The 24,476-nt window shown below is 36.7% G+C and overlaps 1 protein-coding gene across 1 annotated transcript in view; it reads left to right on the forward strand.

The window, feature by feature from the left end:
• Window positions 1-24,476, forward strand: part of ADGRV1 (adhesion G protein-coupled receptor V1) — a 471,409-nt gene that overhangs the window by 207,882 nt on the left and 239,051 nt on the right. The window contains exons 78-83 of the mRNA XM_032475997.1: window positions 1,871-2,278; window positions 6,871-7,055; window positions 10,177-10,426; window positions 10,945-11,084; window positions 12,529-12,689; window positions 20,161-20,261. Of these exons, the coding sequence (XP_032331888.1) occupies window positions 1,871-2,278; window positions 6,871-7,055; window positions 10,177-10,426; window positions 10,945-11,084; window positions 12,529-12,689; window positions 20,161-20,261 (1,245 nt within the window). The remainder of the gene's footprint in view (window positions 1-1,870; window positions 2,279-6,870; window positions 7,056-10,176; window positions 10,427-10,944; window positions 11,085-12,528; window positions 12,690-20,160; window positions 20,262-24,476) is intronic.

Genomic DNA, 24,476 nt, shown 5'->3' on the forward strand with positions numbered 1-24,476 from the left:
TTGTGATCTAAAGGTAAGGGCGATAAGGATTTGATATAATGGAAATGTCGCTCATTCCAGTTATCTTTAAATTAAGCCTATAACTAAGCCAGATTTGAAAACCAATTCCAGATACTTTCATTTGTATATGTGCACACTAACCCAAAGCCCACAAGTTCAAGAAAGAACATGACTTTCCTTCCGATTCTCACATTGCTTATTCTGTCAAAGGCTGTTTCTATGTTAATCTTCATTGTTGCTTTTAAATTGCATAGTGCTTCTTGGTGTTTGTTATATGTATTTTATAAACACAGTATTATCTCGATTATTCCATTTCCTTTAAATGTCTGAATTGTGAAATAAATTCCACCAGAAAAACAGTGACCAGAGTGTATATATGCACTTTACAGTAATAAAATCATCACCACCTAACTTTATCAGGATCCTAAAACTAGCTGCCGTAAACCCTTCTCTGATGCCATCTGGCTTTTTCCTTGCAGGATAACCTCTCCCCATCTTGCAGATAACTTCTATCCTGAATTTCATGTTGAATTATTACCTTGCTTTTATTTATAATTTTGCCCCTAACCATAAGCTGTGTAGGTTTACCTGTTTTGGAAATTATACAAATGAGATTCTTCCAATGGTAGTGTTTTATGGTGTGCTTTTTTTGCTCATCAATATGTTTTTGAGAAATACCTGTGCTAGTGTGTGTAGTTCTTTCACTTTTACTCTTGTGTGATATTCAAACTTTAATTTATCCATTCTGAAGCTAGTAGAATTTTGTGTTGTTTCCTTCAGTGAGGCTTTTTCTACCGCTAGGCAGATGCTCATGAAACCTTTTATCTTCCTTGATTTTTCACTTTTTTGTCACACTTGGTCCTCCTTCTGGAAGTGTGCTGTTCCCCTTTGGGTGTCTGGAACACCACCCTTTCCTGCTCTCAGCCTTACTTCTCTGGCAGCAACTTCTTGTTGCCCCTGTTGGTCGTCCTGACCAATGAATACTGGGGTCTCCCTGGACTCACTCTCTAGGCTAGACCGTCCACACATGTCCTCTTTGAATATCATCTATAAAATGCGAACTCCTGAATTTTTATCGCTAGCCTCTTCACCACCCCTGATCCAGACTCATCTATCTGATTGCTGTTATTGATGTCTTCGTTTGAATGGTTTAAAAGGCATCTCAGGCTTAATGTATATGATAAATAACTGGATTTCTCCCGTAATGATATTTCCCTCAGTTCACTGCCATTCATCCAGAAAAACAGCTAGTAGTTTCCTCTTTCTCCTCTTCCTTTCCATCCAACACTGAATTAATCAGAAGGTCCTGCTGACCCTATGTTCAAAATATCTTCCCAGTCTGAGCGCTTCTCACTTTTCTGACTCATAAAACCTAAGCTATCATTTTTTTAATCAATTAATGTAAAAACCTCCTATCTTTTCTTCCTGCTTCCATCCTTATCCCCTGCTGTAGCCTAACAATCTACAAGGGCAGAAGTACTCATGAAAATATGAAATAACATGTGTCCTTCTGCTGGAATCCTGCAGTGTCTTCCTGTCATACTCTGTGTCGTGAATGTACATGATCTGACCTCTGGGCATATATGCCTCTGAATATCTTCACAGTTTTAGTATGCTCACAATTGAGAAATTCTGTGAGGCATTTCTTTCCTAACTCTCTTTCTTGGTCTGTTCTAAGGCATCAACCCTATCACTATAAGATGTGTATTTTTCTCTCTAATTTATCTTAGGGGATTAGAAAAAAGTATAAAATGCCCCGTTTTAATAGTAATGTTGTTGTGGCCCATCAGATCGTTTAAGAGAAATAAAATTTGTTAGGATAGGATCAAGGTTTTATAGTTTCACTTAGATGGTGTTGTTTAATTTCTAGGAGTTGAGGAGCGCTGAAACAATTGGTCGTACTCTCGTGTCTCCAGCTGTTTCTGGGAAAGACTTCATGAGAACTGAAGGCACCTTAGTCTTTGAACCTGGCCAGAGAAGCACCGTATTGGATGTGATCCTAACGCCAGAGACAGGGTCTTTAAATCCATTTCCTAAACGCTTCCAGATTGTGCTTTTTGACCCAAAAGGTGGTGCCAGAATTGATAAAGTGTACGGGACGGCTAACATCACCCTTGTCTCTGATGCGGATTCGCAGGCCTTTTGGGGGCTTGCGGATCAGCTGCAGCAGCCCCTGGATGGCGACGTTCTCAACAGAGTGCTTCACAGCATCAGTGGGAAAGTGGCTACGGAGAACACGGACGAACAGCTCAGTGCTGTGATGTATTTGCTGGACAAGGTAAGAAGCCCTTGCAAAGTATTAGCAGTTGCAACATACATTTTTAGAGAACAATAAACCACATACAGTTATAATGTCAGTTATCATGGATGTATGATAGAGTTAAATTTCTGAACATAAGAATGAAATTCATCATGTCTGACACTGTGCTTTTGATTGGATATGACTGATGCCTGTTTGGAAACTTCAGTCTTACGCTGACAGAGTGATGAGTAATTTATTGCAGCAGTGAGGATAGTCCAGGGTCTGAAAGGAGACACCTAGTGTCAGAAGCTCCAAGCTCATTCTGATTCTCCAGAAACTGGATAAATATCTTTTGAGATTCCATCTCAGTTTTTTGGAGTCCATAAAAAGAGGACTTGGACTGGATTACTTAGTTCTTCCAGCTTAAATGCCATGAAACAGGAGCTAGTGCCCTGTGCTTGTTCCCTAATCTGGATACTGAAAACTTCCACAGATAAAGAAAACTAAGGAATGACCTGATGATTTCAGGCATTCAGATTGGTGTGGACTCCGGCCAACTAGGTTTTGTTTTGAACCTATTTATTTACATTTCTGTAAATTAAGAAATTAAATGGAGATAGGAGGTCCTAAGAATGTAAATGAAAGAAGATATCTAAAAAGAGTTTTACTGAAGGAAAAAACTTGTGGCAGTTTATTTTGGGCTTTCTTATCAAGATATTTCTTATCAACATATTCATACACAAAGGAAAAAAGTTTTGAATGCATCCACAGTAGTTTATAAATACTGTATTTCTTACACAAGATCTTTAAATACCTGAGGTGTTTATGGTGGGGTTTTAGATTATCATGCCTATTTTACTTCTTATGATATCTCTTAAAATGCAATGCCTAAAGGTTAGAAAAGAAAATTATACAGTACATGGTCAAGGAGAGGAGGCCTTGCCAAGTAGCTTGTAAAGCAATAAGAGGTGACTGCTGTTTCATGCAGAGTTCTAGGGGTGAGAATTTACTCTGGGAAATGATGTTAAAGTTTCTAATGATGAAATAGTATAGGACAAAAAAGTTTGATTTTGGCCGAGTAGAGTGAAAGACTGTACAGTAGCGACATTTTAGAAAAGAGAACTTCTTTTTGTGTAATTTATAAAAGATATAAGGACATTTTGTTACTTTCTTATTTCTCAGCAAGTTATGTAAGAGATCATTAAAAAACATTCAGAAGTCATGAAGGAAATGGCTGATAAACTTGACCACATAAAGTGGTCAAACAAAATTTCTCTTTGCATATACCACAAGCAAAGTCAAAAGACAACAAATGATTGTATGTTGATTATATCTCAGTAAAACTGAGGGAGGCAAGAAAAAAAAAGACAGCTAAAAGGTCTGGGGAGTATTTGTGCAAATACATGTATAACAAGAATATTTCAGCATTACTTATAATAACAAAAATTGGAAAAAATAGCCATTAAGAAAGATCTGTTATATCCATAAAATGCAAAAAATTTTCATGATTTAGACAAATTTATAATAATGAGAATAAGACAGCAATAAAACAAGCATTGAAAATATAGATAATCATATGGTAGGGTTGATATTTTAACAATAAGATACAGGATGCCCAATTAACTTTGAATTTCAGATAAACTGAATATTTTTTAGTATATGACAAATAAAAAACAAATATTTTTATTTGCATGTGCTATTTGGGACATACTTATATCAAGCAATTATTGGCTGCTTACCTGAAATTCATACTTCATCTGGGCAGAGTCACCCATACTTCATCTGGCAACCACTCATATGTCTCCTGTGTACTTCGTATGTTCTCTAAGATATCCTCAAAGTCAGGAGTGCAGAATAGAACTTCCAAATACTGAATAGAACGTCATTTTATAGGGTCTCGTATTTTAAGTGAGATTGTTTCTTATTTGTAAGTTTTAGTCTTCCCCAGATTCTAACTTCTTTGAAACAGAATCTGGTTTATCCTGTATATTTCTTTATAGGAAGAGCTCAACAAATCTTAATTATTGTTGAATTAGTAGTAGAAGTGACTGCTTATTTATGTTCAGAAGAAACAGATACTGTGCTAAGAGCAACAGCCTTAAATGACTCACTGTAAAGGTGGTCTGAATAAAACCCAGCTGTGTGGCTTTGGGCCAGTTTTTGCCATGACATAATATTCTGTCTTTTGATTTTCTTAGATAGAGGGCAATGAAAATTATTCAAAACACTGTCAGTTGCTTTTGTAACAGTTTCTGTCCTTTAAGACTGTTGGATTTGATATGCAAAATTTAAATTTCATTGGGTTTTGGTTTCCAGGTTATTGAAGCTTGGTGAAACACAGGTCAAGGGGCATTGCCTCTGATTTTGTGTCCTAGAACACTCAGAAGAGTACAGGAATAACTTCTGTGAAAGTTTGGTAGGCTCTCCTCCCCCACAAAGTCCCCTTTTACTTTCTCTCATGACAGTTTTAAAGCTCTCCCTGTGGTCGATTCAGGTTTTCTACCTTTTTGTGAGCCAGGTTTGGTAATTTGAGGGGTTCTTTTTTATTGTTGTTTATGTAAAATGGCTTTTAGAGCCGGTATGTTTCTTTTCATCATGTACTTTTGAATATTGTATCTTATATTTCAGTAGTTATTTTTTTACATTTGATTAATTTTGTAATCATACTAACAATGATTTAAACTTAGCTCTGTATTTTCCTACCTGGTTCTGTATTTCATGCTTGCAATAATTTTGACTGACTTGTCTGCAGACTGAGTCAATCTGTGTTATTTTAGGACAAGCCAGTGGGAGGATGTTTTGAGTCAGGGCAGGATGGCTGTCACTTTTGCCTTGGAGGACTGGCTGTTCATCATCTCCTTCTCTGGAAAAGTTAGGCGTCCTCTTTCTGCCTCAGTTTCCTTACCTGGAAACAAAACAGAATAACAGTAACACCTCCTTCACAGAAATGTTGTGAGAATTAAGGAAGTTAGTATAGTGTGCTGTGAACAGTACCTTTACAAACCAAGGGTTATATGAATGGCCTTCTTGTTTTATTTTTTGTGTGCTTTACTAAAGGAAACTTTCTGTTGCCCTTGAATATGCATGAAAGGTTGGTTCTAGAATTCTTGGATCACTACCTTTAATTCTTAAAACTGCATATGTTGCTCTGCTGGCTTCTGGCATTTCATATGCAAAGAATTCTGACGTCAAACTGAATTTTTGATCCTCTGTTAGTAATTTTTTTTTCCTGTCTGATTTCTGATATGTTTTCTTTTAACTCTTGAAATAATATTTAAAAATCACCCAAATACTTCTGGTGGTGTTTCTTTTCCTAATTTTCTTTGCTATAAAGCAAGCTTGCATTTTAGACATGAGTTTTTCTTAAGCTTATCAAAGATCTGTGTTGCTTTTCTCTAATACTTGCTGTTTTATATGCTTGCTGTATCTTATGGGTTTGTCCTGTTTGTCTGTAATATTTTCTCTGGGTTCTGGGAGCATTTCTTGAGCTTCTTTTTCAATTAATGTATTCAGTTTAATTGTTTTAATAGCAGTGGGCTGTTCCCTGTCTCCATTGTAGTTTTCATTTCATTAAATTTTAATTTTGTACCTTTTATCTTTTCCCTATGGATTATTCTCCATTCTCCCTTATTGTCTTTAGGATGGCTACTCTTATAAACTTAGATCTTGAGTTTAGCCATCAGCTTGACACTGTATAGATTACAAAGCTATTAAAAAATATGAGGAACATCGAGCCACTTCCTCAATGAGCTCTGCTAGTGGGAGTAACAGAAAAATCATTTCAACACTGCCATGAGTTCATTAGTAAAGGTATGTGCAAGTTGCAGAAGGAGTGATGATGCATGTCGGCAGGTGGGACATAGCATAGCAATCACAGTGATTACTAATTTGAATTCTGAAGAATTAGTGGGGACTTCTCAGGTGTCTAAGAGTGTAGTGGAATAATAAGTCAGTGGCTTCACACCCGTGCGTAGTCTGACAGTAAAGATAGGGTTCCCATCATTCTGGCAAGGGGAAAATTAAATCATGAAGACGGCTTTTCCTCTTACTCTCCTTGTCCCTCAAACAACAAATAACCCAGTCCTTTCAGGTAGGAAGGTTCATACTTACCAGTAAAGGCAAGAGTGAGAGGAACTCTTGACTACTCTTGGTTGAAAAAGGATTTTCTCATTTGATATTTGAGAAAGTTAGTGATAAGTGGTGGCTTCTGTCCAATGAAAAACAGATAATTAAAAAGGATTTTACTTCTATTACAGACAGATATTCTTGTGCTTATTCCCTTAGTTGTTGGTCAAAATAAAAAGAATCTTTGGGGTAGATGTAAAAGTGAGATTAATTTTGACTCCTGATGTTAGATGTTGTTAAAATTAAGTGACCCATGCAACTGTTTTGGGCTTTATGTAGACACTAAATAGAAAATATTTTGGTGACTATGCCTTTCTTTATAAATGAGTATTTATGCTTTTAAAGTATAAATGTATTTGAAATATGATTTTGATACTTATTTCTCTTAAATTCTTAATAGATTCACCCTCATTTTGTTAATGTTACTAACTGATATACCATACATATCATTTAAGCAGTTTATTCTTGAAGATGTAATTTCATACTTGGATTTTTTTTTCCAGATAACCATTGAAGGAAAAAAAGAGGCATTAAGCATCGTAAGCCGAAATCTTTTCTATGAGATTCTTTGTGCTCTTGTTAACCCAAAGCGCAAGGACACTAGGGGATTCAGTCACTTTACTGAAGTGACTGAGAATTTTGCCTTTTCTCTACTGACTGATGTTACCTGTGGCTCTCCTGCTGAAAAGTAAGTATCTTTTAATTTAGTAGTGGTACTTTATGTATATTCTTTCACAGTTTACAAACCAATATGCAATGCAAATTGACATTTAGATGATGTAACTAAGGATTATACAATCAATGCATTGCACCTAATGGACAAATTAAGTTAATTATTTGAAGGAAGCGTTGAAACTGCACCACAAAATCAGTTTATACTGTGAAGAATATATTCCTCTTGTTTTGCAGGCTCTTTTAAGAATAAAAAGTCTTATTGCTTACTTGTGTTTATATAATGAGTAGAAGATAAATTCTGAATAGAATAAAAGGAAGGCGATTCCCACGTTTAGACGTGTTTTAATGCACTGTTAATTGTGCTTCCCCCTGGAGTCCTGGTTCAGTTTCAGCCATTTGGAGGCAGCTCCCTGAATGTTGCTGAACTTCAGACTAGTTGTTTCATGACTGGAATTTCATGGCAGAAAGCAAGCAAGAAGAGAAGGAAAAAAATTAAATTCAGCTTGTGTTCATTATTAACTGTACAATTATTTTTGTACTTATATGTTAATATTCTCCAGAAGTCTGGTTAAAAGTGTTGTTCGGTGAAGTCAAATAGTTCATAGCTTTGCGTAGTCCCAGTTCTTTCTGTTTGTTTTTCTATATTTTGGCAAGAACTCTGGGATATCGAGATAGTGTCACATGTGAACCATCTACCCTGGTATGAATGTTGGTTCTCATATCTGCGCCCTCAAAGGCCTGGCGAGGACTCAGGAAAGTATAAGGTGCACAGAAGGAGTGGCTTTTTCTGTCTTGTTGCCTAATGTATACTCAGGATCAAGAGCAGTGTCTGGTACATGGTGGATAATCAGTAGTTACGGAATAATGAGTGAATAAAATGAGTAAGTGAATCATTGTGTTTTCTGCCATGTACATCCTCCCTATAGACTTATCTCTCCTTCTCAGTTGTTTAGGAAGAGGAAAACAGCATGTATAGTGGCAGTTTGGGGAAATTATCAATTGGAAAGATCTTCAACCATTAGAGATTGGATATAGAATAAGTTAGGTAGGGTGTGTGTGTACGAATCAGACTTAGAATTTTGGAGCCATCAAATTGAGGACACCGTTAAAGATTAAAGAACAGGATAAATCCATAAACACGATGACTACATAGGAGATAATTGTTCAGGGAAGAGAAGGTGTGGGCTAAAAGTGAGGCAAGGATGAGAGGAGGATGGCACCTTGAGAGTAATTAGGTGGTAGAATTTAATGTATAGGTGACAAATTAAAAATAGAAAATAAGAGAGATCAAGACTGATTCTTTCTTTACTCAGAAAACTCTGAAGATGTTGACCCTTCTCATATGCATTATTTATACATTGTCTTACACGGGATTCAAGGGCATCTACTGAGAGTGAAGGGTTTGAGAACAGAGCAGGGATGTTGAGAGAAATAACATCTAGAACAGTCATTTGGAAGCCAAGTGAAACCAGTGTCAAGGGGCATTGAGGGTCTGACTGAGGTTGGTCGCTGTGGATTTGTAGTGGTGCCAGTCTACATGTTAATATGGGTTTCCCCCACCTCACTTCAGTCTGGGTGTGAAGCAAATCTGGGGATTGATCATAGTGAGTACAATTGGAAGGACATGGATGTAGGAGGTTGAAGGTCAGGGAGAGTGTAGTCACCGTCAGGTAAGAGGGACCAGGAATTTGGCACACTGGTGTCATGGTTGGATAGAGTACCCCTATACGTGTTGTGTTGGTCTCAGAAGGCCAGCATAGTGAGTCCATGATGGTGCTGATGGGATAAATCTCAGTAGTGGGTATGCAGCTATATGGCTGAGGTTCGCTGGTCTCAGGTACATTGTACCTGGTAGGACTGGGCGAGGGGGAGATCTGCAGTGATAGCCTTTAGCTCAGAGTCACCAGTGAAGATATGGGAGTCTAGATGGGGAAATTAAGAAATGAGTTTCTCATAAACTGTTGTGAAGGTGCAAGTGGCCCATGAAGATTGAGGGGTTCTAACAGCAGTCTTGGACACAGGGGTCCAGAGCCTGTATGAAGGGCTGGACTAAATAGATGGATATTTGAAGGCACTAATTCAAATGTGGTAGTTAAAGATTGTTTTAGAAAGGGTATATTAACTAGAGGGAAAACTTAGCCCTTACCATTTCCTTTTCTTTCTGAAATCTATTTAAAATTCTCAGCTCCATTTCCCAGGTTAGGGGTCTTGACAAGGTATTTGTCCCTACAGTACAATCATACATACTCAGCATCTCTTCTGGCCCATTTAACTTTTACAATTTAGTGCATAATTTTTACCCTAATATCCTAATAGTCTCCCTCCTTTTTCAGGCAGGTTTCAGTTTTGATTCATCTTTGTGTCTCTTCATTGTTTGCAAACATGATAGGTCCACAGGAAAAAAAATGCATCAGATTTTTTGGAGGACTGGTTAACAAATAGTTTCATAGAACCTCCAGCCTCCCTCAGGCAAGGATTCTAATTTAGTAAGAATGGGATGTGATCTAGACATCTGTATTTTTAAACAAGCTTCAAAGTGATTTCAGTGCCCACTGAGGTTTGGAAGCAATTTCACTGAGCACAGGATCTTATGCCTGGGAGAATGTTCAAACCAGAATTGTTAAATGGATAAAGATCACTGTTCAGGGCTGTTTCTTTTACCAGTCACATGGCTGAAGTTGAAATGCTCTGATGAGTTAGAAAGGAATGAGGTAACTTGATGAAAACATGGCTCTAGATATATAAGATTTATAATATTCTTAAATATAATGCAGAGTGTTTCAGTTTAGTGGTGCATCCTTTCCAGCCTAGACCACCAATGCTGATGTGACTGACGCAGAAAAATACATTTAACAGCCACTGATTCTACGTGGTGTCTGTGAAAAAGCTTTCAAAAACCCATGTTTTAGGTTATAAGGGGGATCAAGCAAGAGGACACAGAAAGTTGTGTGCCAAAAATCATGACAATTCACCATAAAAGCACTGAAAGCACATTCTCTTTACTGCTTCTAGGTGGGTAGTGTCATGTTTATACACAAAGAACAGAGCCCCAGTGTAATGAATTTTAACAAATATAAATGGATATACATATACAAGTACATGCCATTTTAGCAGAATCTGCTTTTCTGTCACAGAAGCAAAACCATCCTTGACAGTTGCCCATATTTGTCCATACTGGCTCTTCACTGGTATCCTCAGCAAATCAATGGGCACAAGTTTGAAGGAAAAGAAGGCGATTATATTCGAATTCCAGAGAGGTTATTGGATATTCCAGATACAGAAATAATGGCTGGGAAGAATACATGTGAATTAGTCCAGTTTACAGAGTATAGCAGCCAGCAGTGGTTTATAACTGGAAACAGTCTTCATGCCCTGAAAAATAAGGTAATCTATCATTTGAAAAATTATGTGGTTGGAATTTGATTTTTCCTTAGCAAACATTCTCCTCAGGATGCACTGAGTTGATCAGATTTGTGGTAAGTGCTACACGTGGTGAGCTAATTATGAAACATCCCATCTTAATGATCCATTTGTAGAATGTTTAGTCTCAAAAATAGTTAGAAATATTTTCTTCATGTTTTATTGAGTAACATATATATAAAAGTGGAGAAAGTGAAAAAATACAGCTTCTGCTAATACTGTGTGGTGTTACATATCCCACTCATGGTGAAGTCTGACAATGAAAGTGAGCATCGTCAGCTGCTCAGTAACTGAGGTGGAGGTAGTGCATTTACTGTGGAAAACCAATCAAAGGCCCTGCGTTCTTAACTCTGTATAGCTGACTCTGTACAGCCGCAGTCTGCAAGTGACTAGAAAAATGACATAAAGCTCAGATTGGGAGATTCAATCATGACATTAATTTGAAAATATCATTAAATTTTCTATTCTTTGTGGCGTTTTAGGTGTTATCTTTGAGTGTGAAAGGTCAGAGTTCACAACCCCTGACCCACAACAACGAGGTTCTCTACAGGATTTACGCTGCTGAGCCTAGAATTGTTCCCCAGACGTCTCTGTGTCTTCTCTGGAATCAGGCTGCTGCTAGGTACTTGTTAATAACTCTTAAAATCAGAATTTGCACCTTCCTCATTCCAGGACCATTGAGCCCAGTTTTTTGCACTGACCGTACTTGGTCTCAGGTTAGACTTTAGACTGGAGAACAACCTCTATAAAGAATGAGATAAAGCAGCATAGGAAGTGGTCTAGCAGGTGGCAGATGCAGCCAAACAATTTAAATATGGGTTTAACACATTATTTAGTCCTTCATTATTACTACTTCTATGGGACTTAGTCTGAGTTCTGCTCAATTCACATAACCTTCTTGTGGTTATTGGTTAATTTATTAAGCAGTGGAGGAAATTCTTTTGACCCCTTCCATCTGGGCTAGTCCACATATGGCTTGGGGTACCTTTTGGGATTAAAGCCATGCACAGGAATGGGAAGAGAGTGATTCTTTCTGTGAATCTTCTTGGCCTAAGACCTCATGTCTCTAAGCAGTACTGTCACTGGGAGCTCAGTCAATGCTGTAGGGTCAGGCATTGCTGGCCTAGAGGGTTTAGGGTTCAAATCAGTCACTAGATTCTGTTTATTACTGACTTTCAGCCACACAAACTAAATTCCAAGAAGGTTTAACAGCTTAGTTGAGTAACCAGCTGTCCTCCAAACACCAAAATTCTAGTTAGTCTTTTTGTGAGAAAGTAATTCTTAATTGAAATTCCTCATGCTTTAGGACAGTTCTTAAACCTAATATATAGATGCTCTACAGTCTTGAATATATAATTTATAATGAATATTTCAAGCTTGAATCTGGTTAAGAAGTTTTATGTCCTTAGGAAAGTAAAAGTATCAAAAGGAGCTAGAAGGCAAGAAGCTCAACCAGCAGTCACTGAGGAAGGTGTGACACTGTATTTGCTATAATTATGAGAAAGTTCTTATGCTAAAAAAAAGGCAGGTTTTATAGATGTAAACACCTGAAAGAACCCTGGAAAACAATTATGTAATATAACTGAATCAAAATCTAAAACAGATGAAGAAGGAAACTTAGAAAAGCATATAAGCAACTTATGTGGTTCAAAACACAAGAGGTGTGAAAAATGAGGAAGGGTGAACATTGCACATTTGATGTCTATGTTGACGTTTGGGCATTTTTGAATGCTTGGGAGGAGTACTGTCTGTTTAATTCCTTGGATGTGTTTGCTTGAGATTAGGTAGGGACTGGTACTGCTCTTTTGAGAGGACCAGCTTGTTTGGTATTGGAATGCTTTTGCAGGTTTGGTTCGTATTTTGGCTCTTTCCTAAGGTATCTGTGGGACCTGTTGTGTCAAGTCTTGGACGAGATGTTCCCACCATTGTTTCTTCTTGAAAATGTGGTCTGCTTAAGTCTTGAGTAAAGATCACTAGGTTCAATAAGTTATTTTTTCTTTAAAAGCCATCTCAGCACCTTAAGTATTGATGAAAGAGGAGTACTGACAATTGTGTTTTGGCCCTAGCTGGTTGTCTGACAGTGAGTTTTGCAAAGTGGTTGAGGACGCTTCACGCTACGTGGAATGTGCCTGTTCATACATGTCCGTGTATGCCGTCTACGCCCAGACTGACAACTTGTCTTCATACAATGAAGCTTTCTTCTCTTCTGGATTTATATGTATTTCAGGTGAGTTATAGTATTTTTGAGTCAATAATTTAAAATATGTATGAGAATAAAAGCCTGTTTTCCCATAGTCCTTTTATATATGCAAGATACAAACTTACTGTAATTCATCCGCACCAGCAGGAAGTAAACTTTCCCATGGTCTTACTCATTAATTCATATAGTGGTTATTTATGGAGGGTCAACTTTGTACTGAGGATAAGGAAAAAACCAGACATAGTTCCAACTCATCAGTAATATAAAGTACAGTGTAGGGTAGAAGCTAGATAAAAAGGGTGTAATTGATAAGGTTGTGGTTTAAAAAGCAGGTTCTGCAGTAGAACATCAAGACTGTGTGAGAAAATATAAACAAAGCATTTTGTGTTTTTGTTAAAAAAAATAACCTCTCTCATTGGATTTGTATTCTTCGCTAGAAACCCTAAATATGCTCAACTACTGTGTTCAAAGAGAAGTTGTCTTTCGCCTTCCACGTCTAGGTCCTGTTTCTGGCAGGAATAGGAACTTAAATTGTATTGATGTCTGTCATGCTATTTACCTTTAACTTAACTTAGAATAACTATAGAATTATTCTCATCTGTTGTTTTGATTTTATGGTTGGGAGTCTGGGAATTCCTTAAATTATATTTCTGTCCCTGCCCTCACCCATTCTGTGCCCCGAGTCATCTTTTCTGGCTGCACAGCTGCTTCAGTGAACAATACGCTATACAGAGAACTGGGTAAAGGGTAACTCTGGAGCCAGGCTGCCTGGGTTCACATCCTGGTCCTGCCACTGGCTAGTTGTGAGACCTGGGACCAATACCTCAGTTTCCTCAGTTTAAAAACATAACATATGTTTTTAAATTGTGTTAACCTAACAGAGTGGTAGGTATATTAACTCAGACAGTCTGCTTTAGTGATATTTGTATGTAAATGTGATTATCATTGAATTCATGTCTTTTATTTGGTGTGCGCACAGTCCCCTAATAGTCTTTATCTATTAGGAAAATTTCGTGGAGGTAGAAGCATGTAATTAATGACTCTTCTTAGTCCTGGTTGTTAAAATCTTTCCACTATAATTTAATGTTCTTTGTACTGGTTGTTAAAATCTTCCCACTATAATTTCAATTTATAAACTTATACATTTTCCTTAATGCATCTTAATTCTGAACCTAACTTAGATTCAGTGGCAGAAGTTAATCTCTTATTCTTAATAACATCTTCCATAAGGATGGTGTTACTTGCTTAACAGATTCTTCTAGGTACACATAGTTCCAAAATCAAATGGAGACATCCTGTTTTACTTTGATGCTAATATATTTACAGAAATTTCATAGACTGATGAAAAGGAATCTAAAGGTAAAACATTGACATGAAATCTAGATGTCATTTTACATATTTCTATAGAGACATAAATCTAAGTGGTGATATGACCCACAAAAATCCCTTGCTTATTCTAAATACTGAACATCAAAGGAAAGAGTTTTAAAAACTAAAGCGAGAATGTTATGTGATTTTTTAGAAGACTTAAGCAGGACTATAAAATATTTCCTTAAAGAATTGTTAATAAATGTTTGTTTTTTGCAAATAATTCTAGGATAGATTTGCTCGTGTATTTGAGAATCAACACTCAAGTATCAGTATCTACTTTTATTACTGTTGACTTGGCGTCACCTTTGAAATTATTGGTTTTTTTCCCTCTATCCAGGACAGATTGTAATATGCATTGCATGTTCTGTAGATCGAGAGACTTAAAGTTTTGTCTTTGTGCTCATTTTTAGCTTTAGGGGAGGATGAAGTCCCTCTAAAGGTCCCCAGGAATCAGAGAAGAGACTTTTATATATCTTATGTACATATTCTCTAATTTGTCAGTCCACGCCGAATATCCCTCTGAATTTGGAAGCAGTCTGACTAGCTTTTGTTGTAAAACGTGTTAACATACAAATATAGACAGGAATTAAACCTTTTAATTTAAATCAGGATAGATCACAGTGTATCTTTTCCAATTCTAGTTTTCAGTTCTGATTACTATACAGAGCAGAGCAACTAAAGTCATCCAAGTGTGTAAAATGGGCATGTAGGCCAAGAAGTTTAGTAATCCTCAGCTGAGAAAGGCGAAAGATTAAGGTGTGCACCTGTGACTTTTTAAAATTGTAAACCAGTTTATCAAATTCCAAGAAATTAAGCTAAGGTCATCCCTTGAAGCTAAAATGATGGAAAGAGAGGACAAGTAAAGTGTGCACATCGATGTAGCACTACGGAACTCACCTCAAAGGTGACTTGGAAGAAATACAGCCTAAAAGAACTTTAGATGATAATACCATAACATTATAGTATAGTTGTTAAGAAATCCAGGCATGGTTTGCGATACTAGTGCTGTGTGGAGGGTAGTGTCAAAGAAACCTACTTTGCTTCCCATAACTGTTGATACTGATGTATCAAAGGCTGAACACTGGATTGGAATCATCCTGATTTTGACTCTGAATACAGTCACTGTGAACTTACGAACTTAATGAGACCCTGTAACGTTCCGTAATCCACTTCAGTTTTAACATCAATACATGAACTGGGTCATGTTTGATGTACTTGTGGGTGAGTCTCCTATTTCGAAGTGCCTTTAAGCTGAGATTGGAAATGGACCACAGCCTGCATATCTGTTTCATTTGTTCTTTTTTTGTTCTCTTATGGTGGAGTAATCCTTTAGTCAAACTAAAGCTTTGCCTTTTAAATGGCTAATGGTTTTATTTACTCTACAGATTACTGAGTCTATAAATGCCAAGACAATGTCATTTTTATAGTAAGTAACAGGAAATAATTGTCTATAAATTGGTAAATACTAAGAAATTACAGGATAAGTAAATCAACGCAATCCAAATTCCTTTGAAGCATACTTATTCTTTTGTTCACATTTATTAAGCTGCAAGATTATTCCAGTTATGCCTTTTATATTTTACAAGCTGATGTTCTGATAGTTTTCCCAGGGAGAAAAGTCTTTATCAGATGCTACCCATTTATTTCAAATTATTTTTAAAGATAAGAGAAGTTTTCTAAAATTTTATGTCAGATTCTTCTAAAATATCAAGTTCATATTCACAGTAATCATTGCCTTAGATAGCCACTAAAATTATGGGGAAGGTTTATCAAAACAGTTTCTATCAAATGGGGAGTTGTTTACAAGAATAGGAGAAAATACGTAAGAACTTTTAAAAAAGTAGTTTGAAGGGATAACTGCAGGTGATAAAGGTGAGAGCTTAGACTAATTCTAACATGGCATAAAAATGTTAGATTTCTCTTGCTTTGTACATGTGGGTATATTGTTTAGGGAGGCCTTGGCTGCAAGTAACAAAAGACAAGTCAAATATCTTAAGTAAGCAGATTTAGTTCCAGGGTTTATTAATTCAGCACCTCAGTGGCATCATCAGGGGCCCAGCCTCTTCTCATTTTTCTGTTTTGCTCTTCTCAGAGGTTTTATGTTGTTTTCTCAGCCTTGCCCCTGCATGGTCTTGAGCTGGCTGCAGCGGCTCTAAGCATCCCTCAGCTTTGTCCAGGCTTGCCAGTGGAAAGGCACTTACTTGGATCCTGTTTTAAGAGCAATGAAAACTTCCCTGAAAACCACCCAGAGTGTTTTCCTGCACTTCTCTTTGACCAGAATTGTCATAAACAGTCTCCGTCTGGGAAAAGATACAGATAGAAATACAGAGACAAATAAAGGGAGAGCAGCAAGTAACTCTCCTTTGAATATTGTGTCTCTGTCACCCAACGCAGCCCCTGACATACAGTAGTTTTTCATTGGCTGCTTGTTAAATTAATAAATATATGAGTATACAGTGTTGATCTGACATCCTCCAATAATGAGATGTACCATTGGCTAGTTCAGGTTCATACTTTTAAGTCCTGAACCATCTCGTTTTAGCCATTTTTTATAAAAATTTTTCTGAGATACACTCTTTCTTGCTTTCAGTTTGGACAGTTTAACACAGCACTCTCCAATAAATCTTTCTTCGGTGATGGAAATGTTCTCCCCTCTTCAGTGTGGTGGCTACTAGCAGTGTCTTGTTGAACCCTTGAAATTGGGCTGGCACAATTGGGGCCCCAATTTTTAATTTTATTTAATTTTAATTAATTAAAACTTAAATAACCACTTGTGGCTATTGTATTGAACCTCACAAGTTACCTGGAGGCTGGTCTCCAGGCCACCTCGTCCCTCTGCAATCAACCCTTCTCTCTAAAACAGAACTTATATACTCTCAGGAGTTTCATGTTGACTTTTGTTTCACCTAGAAAACTTTTCAGGATTGACAATTTTGTTTCCCTGCCCTTGGCTCCTTAGTAACTGTAATCAAGAGGCACGATACAGAGGGAAGAGTTTGCAGGAATATGGGAAGCAATAGAGATGAGAACAAAAAGTAGAAAAGGTGACGGTACGGCTAGCATTAGGTGGGAGAATAGGAAGAACCTAAGCTAAAAGGCAAACAACTGATTTACTAATGTGATCATTTGGTTTTGTTTAGGTTTATCTGTAGAGAAGACAGAGCTAGATACGTAGATAAAGAAATAAATTTATAAATATTTTAAGTATATTTTCATGGGAAAAAGTGTTAATGTTTGGCCTCTGGAGAGACAAACTTCAGTAATTTGAAAAGTAAATTCCATTTTTAAAAGGATGTCAAACAATAGATTTTTTTTTTTACTGGATGTGCATATTCATATACAAATATTAGTATGTTTATATACATACACACATTCAAATATTACATAGATAAATAAGGTCTTTGGTCTGCTTTTATCATAGCAAAATAATCTAGCTGTTCTTTAGAGTTTTGCATATCTAAATCAAAGATTATTAGGTTATCATTTTGTCAAGGATGATTTCTTTTCCCTCTTGTTGTCTAATTGTATAGAAAAGTCATTCGTGTTAGTAAATGGATTAATTGCTTTTTTCCAGCAGAGTCTGACCTGCATAATGCTAGGGAAAAAAAGTAAAGTAAAATTATTCAATTAGTTACTTGTTTGTTTTTCTACATAATTGCTAAGGAATCAATTTTTATAAAACTGTTTAGAGTACACCTTTATGTAATACCTGGAATTGTTATACTTTATTTTTTAAAATTCTATTTATAGTTATAACTTTTTGTACTGTATGATTTGCATGTTAAGGGAATTTAAGCCAAAAAATTGTTACAATTTTTAAAAACCTGACATGTAAATTTAAATCATGTATGCTAAATACAGCCATTCCAGATCAGATAAGAAGGTAAATACTTAGCATATAGTGTTTTAGGAACTTGGTAACTGAAGTATTTATTTCTTTGAATCAAAGGTAATCAGTATATTTCCCAAGGCTATTTGGGGCTAGGGTTGACGTTTTTAGCCCCATTATTTGCCCCTAAATAAAAATGCATTTAGATAGCCATCAGTTTTAGGCTAATAGAATCTAGCTCATTTTCCTGCCACTGGCTTTGAATCCTGGACTGCCACCAGGTGTCATGCTAGCATTTTATTTTATGCTTGAGTTTTAATTGAAGCTTAGTGGACTTAATTATTCCTCATCTGGTCAAGTTTAACTGTGCTAAATTTATATCATGAAATGGAAGTGTATTGGAAAATTACCAAGTTAAGGGAAAAGGCTGTGAATAAACTCTTCTTTTGAATTGGAAGAAAACAGTTGACTCATGAGTGTTTCTGCTCAGCCCAGCACTCATTCCTTACCTCACATTGTTACCATCCGGCACGGTAAACCGACTGTAAAGCACGTATTTGTGATCCTGTGGCCTGCAATGAAATAAAACTTGCAGGACTCTGCCTTTAAGTCAGTGTATTACACACACACACACACACACACACACACACACACACACACACACACACACACACACACACACTCTCTCTCTCTCTCTCTCTCTCTCTCTCTCTTTCTCTCTCTCTCTCGTCTTGACTTTTAGGTGATTTTGACCATCATAGGAAATTAAAAGTATACATTAGTGAATTTGGAGCAACAGCTTCAATAATTTATAAGCTACCTAATAAAGGTGCAAAATCAGACAAGACTCTGCAGTGTCTGGCTATACCTCGTACCTGTGTGGGTGGATCTTGGAGGCAGCTCCAGGAACTGCACACCTGTCCCAGAACACCCCCATGGCAGCCTTCCTAACAATGGATTAGTCTGGATTTCTTGGCCAAATTTCTAGGCCAAAAGCCTTGGTGAATGCCAGGCCTCACTTCCTGTGTGGAATTTCGTCTACCTTATTCAGATCTAAACATATTGAAAGCTTTTCCCAGAAAGGAGTTATGGGAGGCACTCCTGTCCCGACAGTTAGTCACAGAACCCATGGGGGCCTTTTGCAGATGCCCAGTCCTTATGTACACATGTGGTGTACTTTAGAAGTTTGTTCCATAGCTTCAGAAAGAATAATGCGGAAGCGAAATGTTAAATAAATGCAGCGTCTCCTGTTTGTCAAGGAGGCGTTGATAAATGAGGCAGTGCATGCAAAGTACCCGGCCAAACGGCACACACAAGCCACTTGTTATGTTTCGGTAATTCTTAGACAAAATAACCCTGTTGAGGATGAGAGTGGAATACAAGGCTTAAGGAATAAAGCAAATGGGTTACCTTATGCAGCATATTTTTTATTTTAAAAGGCAGGAAATATTTAAAAAATACATATACACTCTACATTTAAAACCTAGCATTAAAAGAAACTTATACAAATTGCAATATAAAAGATTTATATTGCCACTCTGTCATGGATGTAAAAGAATTATGGATTAGTCCTGAGGTTCTGATCTTCCCCTTGAAGTAGTATAAGTGAACTATAGGTGAAGTCAAGATTTTAAAAAAGTAATAATAATTTTCTTCACACCACTTAGAAATGTAGATGTTTAGGTTAAAAATCATCTCGGCGGGTAGAACACGTTTTGTTCCTAATTCTGGCACCCAGGAGCATACGTTGCCTTTGAAATTCATAATTACCACTGTTGTAATTACATAACTATTCCTAGTGGATAAAAAGGGTTAATTTCCAAACCTGAGTTTTGGTAGCACCATTCACAGTTTTATGCCTGAAAAGTCCTATTCACTTCCCTTAATATCTCTTATTTAGCCAAACCACCTGTTCTTAGAAAATTAGATTGGAATTTGGTTCTTTTCTTAAACAGTAAACCTTGTCTAATGGAGACATAGGAAACCAATAGTTTAATGAAATGATTAATTTGCTTAATTTGTGCTTTTTATTTTATTTATTTTTTTAGTAGGGAAGTGGACAAGTGTATATTAGACATTTAAAGTTACCCTTTGGGCTTAAATGATAAGTGTGAAGATTTTATATGTCTTATAAAGTGGAGTAGATTAAAATTGCCGTATGACTGTTCCCAGCAATGCTGTGCTGTGTGGCATAGGCAGGCTTCAGGCTTTATGTGCTTAACATTTCTGGAGATTTTCTTGATGCTCCTGTTTGTTCACGGATTGTAAAACCACACATGGGCTTTTTTGTTCCTACAGGTCTCTGCCTGGCTGTCCTTTCCCATGTCTTCTGTGCCAGGTATTCCCTGTTTGCAGCTAAACTTCTGACTCACATGATGGCAGCCAGCTTAGGTACACAGGTAGGAGAGCTCTGGGGTTTCTAACTTTCGTGAGATGTTCATGTTTCTTCTTCTGTGGTCCTTGAACCAAATGTATCAGTAAAGTTTAATCTCCACTTGGTTGAAATAAGCTTGTTTAATTTTATAGTGGAAGAGGATGAGGAAGGAAAGCAGTAGAAGGAAATGAGAGCAGCAGGTCTAAAAAGTATATTTTATGAGCTTCTTTCTTTAGAGAAGTACTACTTATAAGAAAATGGCTGCTTCTTATCTGAAGCATCATCTTTTCAACTTATATATGTGAAATATATTATTAGTGTGTATATATATTAAAATTAGCACATCTTAATCTGTTTGAATATAATATACTCTGTTACACATCCTTTATATGGAGGTCATTAAAATGATATCTACTGTGAGACATCTGGATAATATATTTTGCTTCATTTAATATTATAGAATACATTTTGGTAGAACATTCTTTTTTTAATGTTGTTCAGGTGTTCATGGCAGAAGAAATAGTGTGAAAAATGTTGTCATTCATTAGCATACAGTTTAAAGACCAGAAGGCAGATCAAATGCCTTTTCTGTCATGAGGTACTCAGAAATCTAGAACTATAGATGTCCATGTAGATCTAATTCAGTGTGGTAAGTGTGAACATGGATTATTTGTGAAAATAGATGAGGACTTAATTTTCTGTGAAGGTCAAGGAAGTCTTTATAGGGGAGGTGATATTTGGGCTGGGAATGAGAAGTTCATGCAATTTGTTGATTAGGGGAAAGATGGGCATAGATGTTTGTATAAGCAAACAGAAAAAAGCATGATCATGTCTGTATTAAGGCTGTAATTACAGATCCGGACGATAAGAATGTGCTATACAGTGTTATTATTGAGAAAACTCTGTAGTATTATTTTATAAAATAAAATTTCTACTTTTCTGAGTGGGCAGGGGCACTTTTGATGTGCAGAAAATGCTGGTTCCTGATTGGGTGCTGTTATATGTGTGTGTTCAGTTTACATAAATTTATTGTGTTTGCACTTAGGATTTATACACTGTCTTTTAGACTGCTAATGGCATTTTATTGAACAACATACAGAACTTTAAAAAATAATACTAGTAGAGGAGCTGAAATTCTAAAAAGGAAAATTATCTGGGACATTGGACTCCTCTTGCCTTTTTTGGTCCCAGGAGTGAAAATAACATGTGTAAATTTCATAACTTTTTTTAGGGAACAATTAAGTGCTGAATTCTAAGTAGAAGATCCCAGATTGTGCTTTTAAAGTACCTATGAACTATGAGAGGTAACAGCTGTTTCCAAAGAGGGGCTTACATGGAGTTTGACAAAGCTATTTATACTGCCTTGGTAACTATCTTAGCTGTCTGATCTTGTCTTTGCTTCTTGTGTTTAAGATCTTAGAAAACCCGCCTTCCATAATTAGAGTTTACTTGGCTGTGTTCACCACCCACTCTGGTGATTTTTTGGCAGCAGAATTTGTACAAGTCTTAATTATAGAACCATAGAATTACAGACAACTCTTCAGTGTCCTAGCAGACAAATTTGCTCATGTCTAGGGATATGAAAAAGAGACTTAGGATTTATATCTTGGGACATTGCCTTCTGATTCACATTATACTTAACATTAATTTTGGAGAAAATGGTTAGTTAAATCCATGTTTTTCAGTATATTTTTAGAATAGATGAAGCAATGTGGCATGAAAAATCCTATAATGTATGACTTGTGACATGAAATAACTAAAAAATAACTTCCTTAGTTTATTTTTGGCAGGAGAATTATTGATATGCTGTTGACAGAAAGTACTGTTTCCTCAAAATTTTTGACCTATCTATTTTGATTTTTTAAAAATACTCTTTAAAGAGAATAATTTTCTCCCTCTAAGCTATTTAGCCCAGACTTAAAAATTCTTAGACTCTCCAAAAACAGAAATGAAGCTGACTGCAAGAACTTGGGCCCACCCTCTCATTTCTGAATATTGAAATCATGTTTATATCTCCATTTTACAGAATCTTGCCAAGGTTGAGGGGGATTCTAGTTTTAGTCTCAGATCTCTCACCTGGGATCCTCCATCAGTGTTACGTTCATATCTTTCGAGTTTAAGTTTCCTCTAGAGAAGTCTTCAAAAATACAGTTTGGCCTGTGGTTATTCCACTAAAAGAGTGAAAATCCTCTAGGTGACCTCAAGTATTTCAGTCGTGAATACGCTGCAGACAGGTCTGCTAAGACCATTCGGTTTCAGATCTTTATTGCTGACCCAGAACTAAGTTGAGTGACTTTTGTGGGAAAGGGAAGAATGGAAACGTGGTGGTCTCTGACGTCCTTTCAGGGCAGTGTGTCAGTGAGGCAGGCGGTCAGCATCAGGAGAATGTGCTCGTCTGCCTCTACTTCTAGAAATAGGTATTGTGTCTAATATTCCTGCTTTAAAAGGCAAAAGATTCTCCTTTAATCTGAAATTTATGCTATTCAGGCATCATTGAGAACCATCGACTATAAATTACCAGCAGGTGGCAGTAAAAGATTCTTTTTTCCTTTTTTGGGCAAAACCAGTTTTTAGTCTTTAGCAAAGATGGAGTTCAGTAGAAAACTTGCAGTGGTTTCGCAGCACTTCTCTCGCTGGGCTAGAGAGTATTCTTCTGCAACACAGCAAATACACATTTGTGATTTTCTACCTTTCTCTCTATCCCCGTTGTTCAGAATTGAACTAATGAGTCTGTGAGGTACTGTAAGAAAGCTATACATCACTGGCTTGGAATATATCTTTCTGTCATTTATCATTTATAGTTAGATTCAGGGGCATAATGTTCTTTTCATTATATCTATGTTGTTATAAGCTTTAAGAGCTGTGTTGTTATAGAAAAATATGTTTATTGAAATGTCACAGAAGTTTTGAGATAAGATCTGTATTTTCAGTATTGTTTATTTTAGAAGTATGTATTTTTCTTCAGTGCCAAGTTAATGTTTCTCACTTACCTAAAAAAAGATGATTAAACATCAAAAATTGTGAGACCATTATTTTTAAATATGAAGTGAAAAACAGCAAACAGGTTTTCATGGCATTGGGTGATATTTCTCGGAACAACATCTAATTATATCTTTGGAATTTTTATCTTTGAATCGCATTGCCAGCCCGTGTGTGCCCTGGTAAGTCTGGTAAACAGCAAGGACAAAGGACAAGTTTGCAGTTCAGGGTTCTCGGTTTTGGGGGTTCTGTCAGGAAAAGCAATTCTCCAAATCTAAAAAAAGAACAGAGGTTTCTTCACAGAAAACATGATGATAAGATAGAACTACATTTACTCTGATTAATAAACTTAACCAGGGGAAAACATTTGGGTTTTTTCCCCCTCTGTTTTTTGTTTGTCTGCATGGCCTTAAACACATTTTCTGAAAGTGAAGAGCAAATTAGTCTAGAAAAAAAATCTATGTAAACGTATTATCTGAATTCAGATGACACCAAATATCTGAGAATTTGAAATACTTAAATATTAATTTTTGGTAGCCACTGGATGTGCAGGAGTTTTTGCTTACATGGGCCATCTCCTCATGAAAGGACAAGGAAAATGCCTTAAAATTCAGAGGACTGTTCTTTGGAATTTAGCATAAGTTGGACTGTCAGTGACTTGTAAGGTTTCCTCATTCTGTAACATTTTGGGATGTCATTCTGCAATGTTACTTTATTTCCCAGTTAGGATCCTGCTCAGATACTACTGCCAATAGATTCTGCTTTAATCTGCAGTTTATGTCGTTCTGGCTTTGAATATCCAGCACCTTCGAGATTCAGAATCATTGGCCGCACATGACTGAAGCCAGAAGCCGACTGTGACCTCTCCAGTAGTGATTCCTTCTGGCTACTCCAGGGCCTGGCTTCTCTCCTGCAGTTTGCACTGGTTTGTTGACAGTCAGCCCAAGAAAGTCATTGTGTGTGTAGGGTCTGAAATCATGTACCTAATGGGCATACTTTTGTGGGTTGAGCAGAGTGAGATAGAAATTGTGAAACGGTCATTTATCAGAAGAGATTTCTCATTAGTTGGAAACTTTAGTTAATTGCTTGTTGAGCAGAGTAGCCTTTGTTATTTCTGCTTTTGTTATTTAAGAGAAAGGAATTTAAGAGTTTAAGCGCAAAGATCAAAGTTAGACCTTGCTTTGAGGATTGGGAACTTGAGAAACACAAAGGGTCATTATTCAGTAGAACATTAATGATTATGTGTTAGTGCAGGTGTCAG

Source organism: Camelus ferus, chromosome 3 (assembly GCF_009834535.1).
Source record: "Camelus ferus isolate YT-003-E chromosome 3, BCGSAC_Cfer_1.0, whole genome shotgun sequence".
NCBI classification, from domain to species: Eukaryota; Metazoa; Chordata; class Mammalia; order Artiodactyla; family Camelidae; genus Camelus; species Camelus ferus.